General features: G+C 51.2%; 1 protein-coding gene across 2 annotated transcripts in view; it reads left to right on the top strand.

Moving 5' to 3' along the window:
* Window positions 1-8,900: 8,900 nt before the first annotated feature.
* Window positions 8,901-15,504, top strand: part of faap100 (FA core complex associated protein 100) — a 31,275-nt gene continuing 24,671 nt past the window's right edge. The window contains exons 1-2 of one of the 2 annotated variants that reach the window (XM_038777222.1): window positions 8,901-9,093; window positions 14,068-14,186. In XM_038777222.1, coding sequence (XP_038633150.1) covers window positions 8,935-9,093; window positions 14,068-14,186 — 278 coding nt within the window. In that variant the 5' untranslated portion in view covers window positions 8,901-8,934. Of the gene's footprint in view, window positions 9,094-13,805; window positions 14,187-15,504 lie in introns of those variants that run through there. The other variant, XM_038777223.1, reaches the window with a different exon arrangement.

Consider the following 15,504-nt stretch of genomic DNA (forward strand, 5'->3'; position numbering starts at 1 on the left):
TTGGGTCACTGTCTGTGTGGAGTCTGCACGATCTCCCCGTGCCTGCGTGGGTTTCCTCCGGGTGCTCCGGTTTCCTCCCACAGTCCAAAGATGTGCAAGTTAGGTGGATTGACCATGCAAAATTGCCCTTAGTGTCCAAAAATGTTAGGTGGGGTTACTGGATTAGGGGGATAGGGTGGTGGCATGGGCTTAAATGGGGCGCCCTTTCCAAGGGCCGGTGCAGACTCGATGGGCCAAATGGTCTCCTTCAGCACTGTAAATTCTATGAAAGTGGAACATTCCTTATTCCAAATAAACACAGGCCGCCTGTACTGTGACTGTATTGGCTCTGTTTCCTGCTCTTGCCCAGAAATGGAAAACTGAATCAACTTTATTTCCCATTTCCACCTTTGCTCCCCTTCACATGGTCTATCTCTGTCTCAATTTCTGGGATAGACCATGTACTAATATTCATTCCACTTCACTGACCCACACAGCTACCTTGACTGCATTGCCTCCCCCTGCAAGGACTCCATTCCATTCTCCCAGTTTTTCCAACTTTGTTGCATCTGTTCCTGTGATGCTACCTTCCACAACAAAGCTTCTGAGATGCCATCCTTTTTCCTCAACTGAGGATGCCATCCACTGTGGTTGACAGTGCCCTTAACTGACTCCAAACCATTTCCCGTACTTTCTGTCCTCACTCCTTCTCCTTCCTCCAAGAACCTCCAAGTAGGTTCAGCACGGTAGCATATTGGTTAGCACAGTTGCTTCCCAGCTGCAGGGTCCAAAAGGTTCGATTCCCGGCTTGGGTCACTGTCTGTGCGGAGTCTGCACGTTCTCCCCGTGCATGCGTGGATTTCCTCCGGGTGCTCCGGTTTCCTCCCACAGTCCAAAGGTGTGCAGATTAGGTGGATTGGCTGTCCTAAATTGCCCTTAATGTCCAAAAAGGTTGGGTGGGGTTACTGGGTTACGGGGATAGGGTGGAGGTGTGTGCTTGAGTAGAGTGCTCTTTCCAAGGGCCGGTACAGACGCGATGGGTCGAATGGCCTCCTTCTGCACTGTAAATTCTATGATTCTATGAGCGCAAAAGGATCCCCCTGGCCTGCACTTTCCACACCACCAGCTTCCACATTCAAATAATTATCCTCCATCACTTCCACCACCTCCAGCATGATGCCACCACCAAGCACATTTTTCCATCCCTTCCCCTGTTAACATTCTGAAAGGACCATTCCCACCGTGACACTCTGGTCCACTCCTCTATCACTCCCAACACCTAATCCCTTTTTCAGGGCAACATCCCATGTAATTGCAGTATTTGTAATACCTTTCCTCCTCTATCCTCATCGTCCATGGTCCAAAACACTCCTTCCAGGTGAAGCAGCACTTGTGCTTTTTTCTTTAAAAAACATTTTTTTTCCAATTAAGGGGCAATTTAGTGTGGCCTATCCATGCACTCTGCACATCTTTGTGTTCTGGGGGGTGAGACCCACACAGAAACAGGAAGAACGTACAAACTCCACATGGACAGTGACCCGGGGCCGGGATCGAACCTGGGTCCTCGGCGCCGTGAGGCAGCCGTGCTCACCACTGTGCCACCGTGCCGCCCCTACTTGTACTTCTTTCGATGTTGTCTCTTTCTGTTCACAGCGCGGTCTGCTCTGCCCTGGGGAGACCAAATGCAGAGTGAGTGACAGTTTTGCAGAACACCTCTGCTCAGCCCCCAAGCTTGCCATTGTAATTCATCACCGGGCTCTCACACTCACATTTCTGCCCTCGGCCTGCTGCACTACTTCAATGAAGCTCGAGGAACAGCACCTCATCTTCCAATTAGGCCTTCTGGTCTCAACATTGAGTTTTCAATTTCAGACCTCTGTCCCCCGTTGTGATAATGTCTCTTTTACGCCATGTGCCAGTCAGAATCTTGTTTGTTTTTATTTCTGGACAGAGCTGCTATTCTCCCATTCGCACTCACTCTGGATAAATTATTTGTTTCTTTACTACAAACGTTCCCACTCCCTTTGGCTTTTGTTCCATGACATCTTTGTCATTCATTCTCTCCTGCTCTTTTTCCAATTCCAGACCTTCCCTTTGCTCTTCCTCTCCCTCCTCCCTTTCAATGACATAAAACCAATCACATTCATACCGAAAACACTGATTGAGGAGATGAAATGGAAGTGGCAGGAGGAGTTTGGGATGGAGTTGAAATGGGGCGGGTGGAGTGAAATGATGCGCTGGGTCAATGTTACATCGTCATGTGCTCGAATGAGCTTGATACAAAGTGCTGCATACGGCCCATATGATACAGGCGCGAATCTTCGCAGGGTCAGAGGATAGGTGTGAGAGGTGTAGAGGGGAACCAGCTAACCATGTCCACATGTTCTGGTCATATCCGCGGTGGATGGGGTTCTGGGGCTCAGCATTTGAGACACTAACGAAAATTGTGGGGATGGAGATGTTACCGGGTCCTCCTAAGGCAACCTTCGGGGTGACAAGGTGCCGGGGCTGATGGAGGGGAAGCGGGCCGACGTGGTGGCCTTCACCATTTTTTATTAAACTGGAGGTCGGGGTGAGCCTTCAAAGGAGTCGGCATAGCTGGGGATGTTGCGGAATTCCTTGAACCGGAAAAGATTAAGTTTGCCTTTCGGGACTCGAATGGGGGTTCTGGATGTGATGGAGGCTGTTCTTGTCTCTGTTTACGGATCTGTTTGTTGGCAGCAGGTAGGGAGAGGGTGGGGGGGGGGGGGGGGGGGGGTGTGGGGTGGTAGCTTAGTTCAGGAGAGAAAAAGGGGAAAGGTGTAAAATTAGGGGGATTGTATTTTGTTTCATTATGTATGCCCTCATTTGAAAATAAAATATTCATAAAGATATTCACTGTACATCATGTCACAGTGAGACAGTATAGATATTTCATACAAATGCAAACAATATAGTTAACAGATAACCGGAGTATCAGTTTGCAGACCAACTCCATCGTGTTATGATTAGGCTCTTTGAAATGTCCTTTTCTCTTTCGGTGTTTTTTCTACTGTGGTGAATGTAATTCACACTGTATGTATTGTATGGTATTGTGTCCTTGTGGGCTCTGTCTGTGAGCCGTTGCGCGGCTCTGCCCATAGGGGGAGATGAGGAGCTTGTACAGGACTCCACCCTTGGCTCCGCCCATGGCCCCTCCCACTACCGGAAATATAAAGTGCTGCAGCCATGTGGGCCTGCCCTCAGTTCTTCTGTTCGCAGGCAGGCTCAGTTGTAAGACTATTAAAACCACAGTTTACTTCCAATCGTGTTCCGAGTGAATTGATGGTCACATCAATTTAATAGTCTTAGAAAACTTGAAAAAAACTACTATGGAATCAGCCCTCAAACCTGATCAACTAGAACTCGACCCGCAGGCTGCAAAGGCGAAGGAAATCTTCCTACACTGGCTTTGGTGTTTCAAGGCCTACCTGGCTGCATCGACCACCTCCGAGACTACAGAGGAGCAGAAACTCAGCCTACTGCACGCACGGGTGAGCCATCGCATCTCTACACAACTCAATTGTACCGACTCCTATACTGAGGCCCTTGCTATGCTCGACCGATTGTACGTGCGGCCTGTAAACGAGGTCTATGCGCGGCACATTTTCACTACCCGCCGCCAGCGCCCCGCAGAGTCGCTAGAGGACTTCCTGTGCGATTTAAAAGCCCTTGCTCGGGACTGCAACTTTCAGGCTGTAACGGCCTCCCAGCATATGGAATGCGTTGTCCGTGATGTGTACGTTGCGGGGATCCGGTCTAACTATGTGTGCCAGCGATTACTCGAGAAAGGGGCCCAGAACTTGGAGGACACGGTAGAGCTAGCAACTACTATGGAGGTCGCGTTCCGAAGTCTAAACTCATTCCCCGTGGACCAAGCGACACCCATCGTGGACCCACGACCAGCGACTGCCCCAGGCCTGCGCCGCGCGGCCACCCACTCACTATGGAGCTCCAGCGTGCCATTTTTGTGGCCAGCCCCAACACCCACAGCAGCACTTCCCGGCCCGCAACGCGACCTGCAGCAGCTGCGGTCGAAAAGGACATTATGTCAGAGTATGCCTGGCAAAATCGAAACCCTCTAAATCCCCCGCAGTCCAGAACAATCGCTTCCCCAATTCGCAGGCCCGCAGGCCCCACAATGTTGCAGCGTGTCTGCCGACTCCGCCCGACATGTGCGACTCATGGGGGCCGCCATCTTGGCAATCCTCCCCCACGTGACCGGCCACGTGTGAGTCATGGGGGCCGCCATCTTGGACACCATCTTCCTCGCCGCCCGCCACGTGCGATCCACGGGGGCAGCCATCTTGGACGCCATCGTCTTCATCGCCCGCCACGTGCGATCAACGGAGGCTGCCATCATGGCCATCACCCGATGTTCACCTGGACGACTACGACCTCCGCGGACAGTCATCACTGGGCCACTCCAGCACTGCTGATCGAGCCGCCGACTACCCACAACTCAACGCAGTCACGTTGGACCAGTCGCGTCCAAAGCACCTCCAGAGCTCGATGATGTCCATTCAAATCAACGGATACAAGACACCATGCCTCTTCGACTCCGGGAGCACCGAGAGCTTCGTACATCCTGACCTGGTAAGACGCTGTTCGCTCCCTATCTTACCTGCACGGCAAACTATCTCCCTTGCCTCGGGCTCAAACTCGGTCCAAATACAAGTGCGCACTGTCGCGACCCTAACGATTCAGGGCGCCAGCTACTCTAATTTCCAGCTGTACGTACTCCCCGACCTCTGCGCCCCACTCTTACTCGGGCTCGACTTCCAATGCAACCTCAAGAGCCTCACACTCAGCTTCGGCGGACCCCTACCTCCACTCACTATATGCAGCTTAGCGACTCTAAAAATCGACCCCCCTCCACTCTTTGCTAACCTAACGGCTAACTGTAAACCAATAGCCATTCGCAGCAGGTGGTACAGCCTACAGGATAGAGTATTCATCAGAGCCGAAGTCCAGCGGCTCCTATGTGAGGGAGTTATAGAGACCAGTAACAGCCCCTGGAGAGCTCAGGTGGTGGTCGTCAAGACCGGGGAAAAGGTCCGGATGGTGGTTGATTATAGCCAAACCATTAACCGGTTCACGCACCTCGATGCGTACCCCCTCCCCAGAATTGCAGACATGGTCAACCAGTTCGCCCAGTACCGCATATTCTCCACGGTGGATCTGAAGTCTGCATACCACCAGCTCCCAATCCGCCTGGAGGACCGCCACTACACGGCGTTCGAGGCAGATGGCCACCTCTTCCATTTCCTCAAGGTCCCCTTTGGCGTCACGAACGGGGTTTCAGTGTTCCAACGAGCGATGGACCGAATGGTGGACCAGTACGGGCTGCTGGCCACGTTTCCGTACTTGGACAATGTCACCATCTGCGGCCATGACCAGCAGGACCACGACGCCAACCTCCACCGATTTCTCCAAACCGCCCAGAAACTCAATCTCACCTACAATAAGGAGAAATGCGTTTTCCGCACTGCCAGACTAGCCATCCTCGGCTATGTCGTGGAAAATGGAGTCCTGGGCCCCAACCAGGACCATATGCGCCTCCTCTTACAACTCCCTCTCCCTCATTGTCCCAGGGCCCTCAAGAAGTGCCTGGGATTCTTCTCTTATAACGCCCAGTGGGTCCCCTAGTATGCGGACAAAGCCCGCCCACTATTTAAGACCACACTCTTCCCACTGTCAGCTGAGGCCCACCAGGCCTTCAACTGCATCAAGGAGGACATCGCCAAAGCCGCCATGTGGGCGGTGGATGAATCCGTCCCCTTTCAGGTGGAGAGCGACGCGTCAGAGGTCGCTCTCGCCGCCACTCTAGACCAGGCAGGGAGACCAGTAGCTTTCTTCTCCCGGACCCGCTCCGCTTCGGAACTTCGACACTCCTCTGTCGAAAAAGAAGCTCAAGCCATTGTGGAAGTCGTATGGCACTGGAGGCACTACCTCGCAGGTAGGAAATTTACCCTCATCACCGACCAAAGATCGGTTGCCTTCATGTTCGACAACTCGCAAAGGGCCAAAATAAAAAACGATAAAATCTTGCGGTGGAGGATCGAACTCCCAACCTATAATTATGGCATCATATATCGACCGGGGAAGCTCAACGAGCCCCCAGATGCCCTGTCCCGCGGCACATGCGCCAGCGTGCAAGACGACCGCCTGAAGGCTATCCACAACGACCTCTGCCACCCGGGGGTCACCTGGCTCACCCACTACGTCAAAGCACAAAATCTGCCTTTCTCCACCGAGGAGGTAAAAGCCATCACCAGGAATTGCCCGATCTGCGCGGAATGCAAACCGCACTTCTATAGAACAGACAAGGCCCACCTGGTAAAGGCATCCCGGCCCTTTGAACACCTGAGCATCGATTTCAAAGGGCCACTCCGCTTGACCAATCGAAATGTGTACTTCCTCAACGTCATAGAAGAATTCTCCCGCTTCCCCTTTGCCATCCCGTGCCCCGATATGACCTCCCACGCAGTCATCAGAGCCCTGCACAGTGTCTTCACCCTGTTCGGTTTCCCCAGCTACGTACACAGCGACAGGGGTTCGTCCTTCATGAGCGACGAGCTGCGTCAGTACCTGCTCGGCAAGGGCATCGCCTCGAGCAGGACTACCAGCTACAACCCCAGGGGGAACGGGCAGGTGGAGAGGGAGAATGCGACGGTCTGGAAGACCGTCCTATTGACCCTACGGTCCAGGAATCTCCCGACCTCCCACTGGCAGGAGGTCCTCCCCGCGCGCTCCATGCGATTAGGTCCCTCCTGTGCACCGCCACCAACCAGACCCCTCACGAGCGATTATTTGTTTTCCCTAGGGGCACTACCACGGGGGCTTCGCTCCCATCTTGGTTGAGGACACCGGGCCAGGTTCTCCTCCGGAAGGACGTCCGGACACATAAATGGACCGACTAGTAGAGAGGATACTACTGCTACATTCGAACCCACACTACGCCTTTATTGAATACCCCGATGGCCGTCAGGACACCGTTTCCCTCCGGGACCTGGCGCCTGCAGGATCCACCACCACCACTGCCGAGGTACCCCTCACACTACACCCCTCCCGACCCCCCACGCCCTGCGCCCCCGCGCCTATAGGTTTCCTGCGCCCCCCTTCGCCCATCGCACCGGTCAGGACCGGAGCTCGGACCGAAACACACCCGGAGACCACCCCCATACCCCCAGTTGCAAGACTATTAAAACCACAGTTTCCTTCCAATCGTGTTCCGAGTGAATTGATGGTCACATCATCTACCCTTACTGAAGAATCCTGGGCGGGATTCTCCCATCCCGCGGCAGAGTGTCCACGCTGTCGTAAACGCTGTCGCGTTTTGCGACGGCGTGAACCGGCCGCTCCCAGGACTAATTCTGGCCCCTACAACGGGCCAGCATGGCGCTGGAGTGGTTCACGCTGCTCCAGCTGCCGATCCCCGTGCAAACTGGGTGCTGCGGGATACATGCATGTGAAGTGGCGCTGGCGCCAACGCGCGCATGCACATTGGCTTCCTTCAATGCGCCGGACCTGCGCAACATGGCGCAGGTCTACAGGGCTGGCGCGTAGGAAATGAGTCCCCCAGCCTGAGAGGCCAGTCCGGCAATCGGTGGGCCCCGCTCGCGGGCCAGGCCACATCCGAGGCCCCCCAACAGGCCGCCACCCGACCCTTCCACGCTGAGCTCCTGCTAGCTGAGAGCAGGTGTGGACGGCGGCGGCGGCACTCAGTGTTTCCATGACGGCCAGTCGGTCCACCCCGGCCCGAGAATCGGTGGGCCAGCCGCACAGAGCAGCCTGCGCCGTGCCAACCACCCCAGTGCCAATGGCGCCAATTCTCCACTCTGTGGAGAATCACGTGCAGTCATTGGGCGGCGTGGCCCGGTTGCGGTTATTTTCAGCCCAGGGCTGGGAGAATCCCGCCTTTGCTTCAGACATCGTAAAGTAGGTTTCATATTTTTGAGTATGCTATCATAATTATATCCACATATACTGTTGAGGGTATGGGTATGGAGCTGTCGCCATCCTTGGTCCTTACACAACTCTGTCCATATCTAGACTGACCCTAGCTCTGGGTGATGTGCCTTCTTACATCACTGTGTGGGCGGTATTAAACTCAGGTATTAACGCTGTATGTGCCAAACCGTACTACTACATTTATCAAGAGCAACCCTCGTTACTCACCTGTGGAAGACATACCTTTATGTAGCCAGTGTGCTGTGGGATTAACAACTACTGGGATCCACTAAAGCATATTCCATCCAGAAATTTAGAGGGGGGAAACAGTTCGTTTTGCTTTTGGCACAAGGAAATTGGCATCTTTTTTAGTTTTGTCTCTGGCTTTCAATCTGGCTGCACCCTAGGCTAGAGTGAACTAACAATGAGCCCACTGTCAGAAAACACATTTCTAAAAGATGAATTTTGAAATCTTTTTAGAAGAAAAAAAGGCGGGAAAAAACCCAAGAACCTTTTGGATGTTTTAAAACTGACTTGAGCATATAGACAATCACTTTGCTGAGTACTGAGAGAGGTGTAATATAAATTCGAAATACTGTATGGTGGGACTGATCAGGAGTCTTGTGGTTTGGGGGTTCCAGGCAGATCCTGATTTGTTTCTTCCAATTCCTTTTTATAAATGTACTTTAATAATTATTAGGGGATAAAATATCCTGCCCAGTGCACGGGAAAGAAATGAAAAACGCTCCAAACCCACCACAGGCAGTCAGCAATTGTGAAGTGAATGGGGGGAGACTGGCTGCATTTGCAGCTGCTTTTCATTCAGGTTTGGCCCTTTATTTCAGGGGGTTGGGTGGCTGATGGAGCCAAGTCTGTTCAGCACTTTGACGTTCCCCCTCCCCCGCCTCGTTGTTCCGTCCTCCGCGGAGACCCGTCCTGCGGGGCTCCTCCCTGTTGGCGCGGGTTTCCGCGCGCTGCTGGCGGATGGCGGGATCCCGGGTTAAGGCGGTGCGGTACCTGGACCAGGTTCAAGTGGGCCCGGCCCGGGGAGGGCTGCGGCTTTTGGCCGCTCCGGGCCGCCTCTGCGTGTGGAGCGGCTCCCAGTTTGTCTCCCTTTACCAGAGGGACAGCGGCTCCTTGGAGGCGAGTGACAGCTGTTAACCTGCCCTCCCCGCCGGGCTGCTACATTGTATCTGCCTCCTGTATCCTTTTAAAGATACAGTCCAACTGTATCCACTTACTGGCATAGTTATAGATCCTGTACTCGGTATAGCTTCTGTGAAGATGTTCAGCCTTGTGCAATTATCCCCACAGGAGCTCAGCTAGTTGACAGGGTAGACACCATGAGTATATCATGCTCCCGCCCCCTCACTATGCATGGTGAGTTTGGGGGGGGGGGGGGGGGGGGGAGTACTGCCACCTCCCTGCTTCCATCCCGATCGAGTCTGCACGTTCTCCCCATGTCTGCATGGGTTTCCTCCCACAGTCCAAAGATCAGGTCAGGTGGGTTGGCCATGCTAAATTGCCCTTCGTGTCCAAAAAAGGTTGGATGGGGATACGGTGGAGGTGTGGGCTTGGGTAAACTGCTCTTTCCAAGAGCAGATGCAGACTCAATGGGCTGAATGGCCTCCTGCACTGTAGATTCTATGATGTGGAGATGCCGGCGTTGGACTGGGGTGAGCACAGTAAGAAGTCTTACAACACCAGGTTAAAGTCCAACAGGTTTGTTTCAAACACGAGCTTTCGGAGCACGGCTCCTTCTTCAGGTGAATGGGTAGATTCTATGATTCTATTCTAAGTCCACGGCCCATGGAAGGTGTTCTCATGCCAATGCCAATTGGGGCCCTTATGTGGGGCAGTTAATGTCCACATCCTGCGACAGCTGGTATTAATTCAGCAGCGGGCAGGGGAGCCACTATATGGGGATGTTGACAAGCAGACCCTGGTGTGTTTGCTTGCAAGCTCCAGAAAGGCGGCGGGTGCGGGGGGGGGGGGGGGGGGGGGTGTCCCTTGCTTAACTGCATTCATTGCCTGATTCATGGACCTGGCATCAGGAAGGGGGCCTGCTGAAATCCACCTGTGCCTGTGCTGCTGACTCACGTCCCCTGTGACTCCCACCCCAAGATCCCCTTCCCGGCAATACTCACTGTGCCTGAGGCGTCGGGTTGGTGCAGAACCAGCAGCAGCCACAACCTTCTCCAGATGTTTTGCTGAGGACAGAAGAGCTGCCCGCCTCTGATTGGCCGGAAGCTCCTGGTGAGCAAGAGTGTTGCCCCTGGGGTCTATGACGCTGGGTAAAGATATCCTCTGGCACTTTACGTGCCCGAATGGCACAAGATGCAGTGGGCCTTGTCAAAAAGATGCGACATGGGAGACTGACCAGCTGTCCAGTAGGCAGCCTCCACAAAACGCTGCTTCATTTTCCCTCATGGAGAAATTGAGAACCAGAGGACACCATTTCAGAATAAGGGGTCTCCTGTTTCAGACAGAGATATGGTGGAATTTCTTCTCCGAGTGTTATTGAGCTTTGGGATTCTCTTACGCCAGAGCACAGTAGAGGCTGGGTCACTGACTATATTCAAGGCTGAGTAAAACAATTTTTAATCGACAAAGGAGTTGAGGGTTATTGGGGAAGGGGGAGGTGATGTAAGGCACAAATGTGGAGGTAAATCTACAGTCAGATCCGTCATGATCTTGTTGAATGGTGGCGTAGGTCTGAATAGGCCAAATGGCCTATTCCTGCTCCTATTTCTGATGTTCTCATGGCCTGAAAAGTTAAGGATGCAAAATGGGAACTGACCCACTGAAGCATGCCCGTCTATACAGTAATTGTCTTTCACGTAACATTTTTAGGCGGAAAAGTATCTCCTGGCAAATTTTAGATTCAGATTTATTATCACGTATACCGAGGTACAGTGAAAAGTATTGTTCTGCGTACAATCCAGGCAGATTGTTCGATATATGAAGAACATAGGACATACGATGTCCTAAAGTTTAAAAGTTTACATCACTGCCAGGCAGATAAATCTGATTTTATGACTCATTGTGACTATTTGATTCCAATAAAAACTTGTATTTACATAGTGCCCATAATGTAGTAAACTAACCCCAGCTCTTTACAGGAATGTTATACAACAAAATAAGGAAATATTAGGGCAGGAGACCAAAAAGCTTGGACAGAGGCAGGTTTTAAGGAGTGCCTTAAAAGGAGCAAAGAGAACTAAGGGTGGGCGGTTTCATCCTCTGCAATAGTACCAATGGTTCTTACCAAAATCACAAACTACATCCTTTCTAACTAAAGCAAACTATCCTCTTTGTCCTTTTCTACTGCCTTCTACTTTTGACACTGTTGACCACAACATCCCCCTCCAAAGCCTCCATTGCTGTCCAGTTGACTGGGACTGCACTCGTCTGATTCTGTTGAAGTTTTGCAAGGCACACACGGGAGCACTCTTTGATCAATCATTATTTACTTGTGCACACAGAGAGCAAACCAGTGGGGTACACTGCTTTACTCTACCTGAATCCAGTGAAGCAGAAACATTTATAGCTTGATTAACCAGTAGAATTACAGTTGCAGTCTAATCTTTCATTTGCATGTCTCACACACCAATAATATCACAGATAAACTTTTATTTTAGGCCAATGAAAGGAAAGTAATTCTAGCCAATAGTAGACAGGGCAACTGACCAATAGAAGAGCATGGTCTTTCCATCTTTCTTTTACGTAATCATCTCCCCCTGCCCTTGGAGGTTACGGTAGTTTACAGAAAAGTGACAATAAGCGATTTTCATTTCATTTCATTTCATTTATTGAGAAGGCGACCCCATGTCCAATCTCCACAGACTTGCGTCATTCACTAAGAAACAGGATATTATAAACTGACAACCAACCACCACGTTACCACCTCTTGTCCACTCCACTGCCACTAGACTGCCAGGCTGCTCATCTGGCATCCCCCACTGGATGGACAGTAATTTCCACAACTAAATGTTTGGAAGACTAAAGCTGTTAATGTCTGCCACAAACACCGTTTCATAGCCATCGACTCCATCTATCCCTGTAACTCTTGAGGCCGAACACGACTGTTTGCAGCCCTGGTGTTGTAGTTGACCCTGAGATGAGCTTCCGACCACACACACTGCCATATGGTTGCCAAGATTTCTAATCTTCAAACAATTTATTTCCATAATTATCTGCCCTTTCCTCAAACAAATAACTCTTGCTGGGGTTTAGAGTTTAGCAATAATTTGCAGTCAAAAGGCACCTTAATAGAGTAAAGCGTCCCAAGACGTTTGACAAATATATAATCTAGTGTGCCAAGTAGATGGTAGATGGTGTGACCCAAGGGTTGGGCGTAGAGGTGGCTTTTATTTGGGGCTGTGAAAGGAGAATAGAGAGATTGAAATACTTGGAAAAGCAACAGTCACCACTTTTGCAGTAATTCAGCCGGTACCCAGTCTAGCTTTGTGTAAGGCCACTGCTAAATACATTGCGATAATTTTATAGGTGTTCTCAGTTATAGTCTAAAAGTGCTATTTATGAATCTTTATATATGCTGTTTATAACCCCCTATATATGTAATAGGGGCTGGTTTAGCTCACTAGGGGCTGGTTTAGCTCACTGGGCTAAATCGCTGGCTTTTAAAGCAGACCAAGCAGGCTAGCAGCACGGTTCGATTCCCGTACCAGCCTCCCCGGACAGGCGGCGGAATGTGGCGACTAGGGGCTTTTCACAGTAACTTCATTGAAGCCTACTCGTGACAATAAGCGATTTTCATTTCATTTTCATTTCAAATGAGAGGCCTAAAATCTGTTTTCAGTGCCTTTGCTGGCATTGTTTGCTGATGAGTGCAGGAGGACTCTGGCCTTCCCCAATCAGGATTCAGTCTTCCGATCCCCCCCCCCCCCCCCAACCATCTCCCCTGCCCCCCTTCCCTGCCATTTCTGGACCTGCTCCCCTTCTGGGATTTGTCCTTGGTGCTCGCAGCAAAGCAAGCAGCCTGGTAGTCACTTTAGTAAAATTTCCAAGCTGTCTGTGAAAGTGCGACAGGTGTCAGTAGCTCATGCAAAGGGTGAGGAGGATAATTTACAGTTGTTACTCCTGCTCATTTGCAGGAACCTTTGAAGACCTACTTGGATAAATATTGAGTGGGATTTCATGCCCTGTCAGAGGACTCTTCCCGACCTGCCAAAGTCGACCCCAGTGGTGGGTTCATGGCAGCGGTGTGAGTGAGCTATTCAGAAGTGGGTAGGCATTGGCAGGACTGGAAGATCTCGCCCACGGCTGTTGAGTCGGCCACAGTCGCTACGGAAAAACCCGCCGTGGGGAAGGGGCAGGTGTTAAATCACAGGCATCGAGTGGGAACAGCATTGGAATTGGCTGTGATACCTTCCATGGTCAAATGATCTGCTGACACTGTTTAGGCTTCATGAATGAAGAATTAAGACCCTTGTGATTCAGGTGGTAGCACTCTCACCTCTGAATCAGACGGTCGAGTGTTCAAGTCCCGCTCCAAGAATCCATCCAAGAATTAACTTAGGTTAAAACTTCAGTGCAGTACTGAGTGCTGCACTGTCGGAGGTTCTGTCAGTCAGATGAGACGCTAAACTCAGCTCCAATCTGTCCTTGGGGGAAAAAGTAAAAGATCCCATTCACTATGAGAAAGGATAGAGGGGGAGTCTCCCTGGCAAATGTTTATGCTTCAACCAACTGAAACACATTATCTGGTCATTCATCACTGCTGCCTCACGATGCTGAGGACCCCGATCCCAGCCCGTGTCTGCGTGGATCAAACCCCCACGACACAATGATGTGCAGGGTGGGTGGAGTGGCCACGCTAAATTACCCCTTAATTGGAAAAAAAAAAGAATTAGATAATCTAAATTTTTTTTAAAATCTGGTCATTCATCACATTGCTATTTGTGGGGCTTTCCAAACTTCATAAAATACTGAGATTGTGATGCGTGTTATAAAAATTCAAATCCTTTCTTGGGCGAGCTGGTGGAGGGGTGTTGGCCCCTGAAGAACTGTTCCCACAATAGGGTTCAACTGCTCGAAGAGGGGGAGAGAATTGAAGAGGTTGCAACATTTTTGACTTGTCTTCTGCGTTACTAGATTGTGTACAGGTTACCTAATTCTGTACGACAAGTGGAAGTGGACAGGAGGAGTGAGCGGTTGTTTGTTCTGTGTGCTCGCAGTGGAATATACAGCATACCGTTAAACCAGAAAGGCAGGTAAGATGCATTTTGTGCAATATTATCCTGTTTAAGCGGTAGTAAATATGCATGTATAGTTTGTTGCCAAACAGCGGAGCTGAACGAGGCAGAACACAATTGCTCTTTGGGCGTACCTCAAAGTGCAATATATTCAATGTCTGTTGTATTATTAGGGTACGTTGGGATTTGTGTGATTCTGGAGTCATCTGTAAAATCAACATGCATGCAAACTCCAATATTGTTTATTATCAGCCAATCAAATAATTTCCCAAATGATATGATTTCATAGGCTCGAGTTTTTTTCATTAAATGTTCCTGGCTTTGGAAGCTGTTGGTCATCATGGCAGCCCTGCTAATGAAACAAGGCTGAAAAGCAAAGGTATTTGTATATTATAACTCTGATTAATGGTCTGCAGTACATCCATGATCTGCATTGTTCAAGGCACTGGTGGTTGTCAGCACATTGCTGTATCTTAAGGTATGTCTAATTTACAGTGGGCGAAATTCTCCCAAAACGGGAGAAATCGTCAAACTGCCGTAAAACCCGGGCGGCATCGCGCCCCTTCCCGACGGGGGACCGATTCTGGTCCCCCGTCGGGGCTAGCAGCCCGACGTCGGAGGCTCCGACAAGTCGGGCTCAACGAAAATCGTTAAGCCCGCTTGTCGGACTTAGCGCCGGCTGACGCGTCATATGACGTCAGCCGCGCATGCGCAGGTGGGAAGACTCCACCCGCGCATGCGCGGGTGACGTCATCGCGTTTTTGCGCGAAACCCGCGCATGCGCGGTCCGGGTTGCCCCTCAGCCGCCCCGCGTATTGATACTGCGGGGCGGCGGAAGGACAAATAGTGCGCGGGCATCGGGCCCGCTGCCCGCGATCGGTGGGCACCGATCGCGGGCCCATGGCACCCTTGGCACGGCCGTGGTACTGCCGTGCCAATCGGTGCCATGGTTATTTTTTTCCAGGTGGTCACGACGTTTTTACGAACGGCAGGACCAGGTGTGTTTGCCGTTCGTAAAAAGGTCGTAAAGGGCTGGGACTTCGGCCCTTCTAACAGCTGTGAATCGCTGCCGGCCGTAAAAAAACGGCGGCAGCGATTCGTGTCGGGATTTCGGCGGGGGGGGCGGGAGAATAGCGGGAGGGCGTCAAAAAAGTCGGGAAGGCCCTCCCGCTATTCTCCCACCCGTCGTGGGGGGGGGAGAATTTCGCCCAGTGTATTTCCTCATGGTTGTCTGCTATCGATGGAATGCCTGTACTTTTGCTATGATGATAGTTCAAACTTAGTGAATGGGTTAAAAAATATAACTGAATTCCATTAAATGTATTGTGCTGGTCTT

This window comes from Scyliorhinus canicula, chromosome 18 (genome assembly GCF_902713615.1).
Source record: "Scyliorhinus canicula chromosome 18, sScyCan1.1, whole genome shotgun sequence".
Taxonomy (NCBI): Eukaryota; Metazoa; Chordata; class Chondrichthyes; order Carcharhiniformes; family Scyliorhinidae; genus Scyliorhinus; species Scyliorhinus canicula.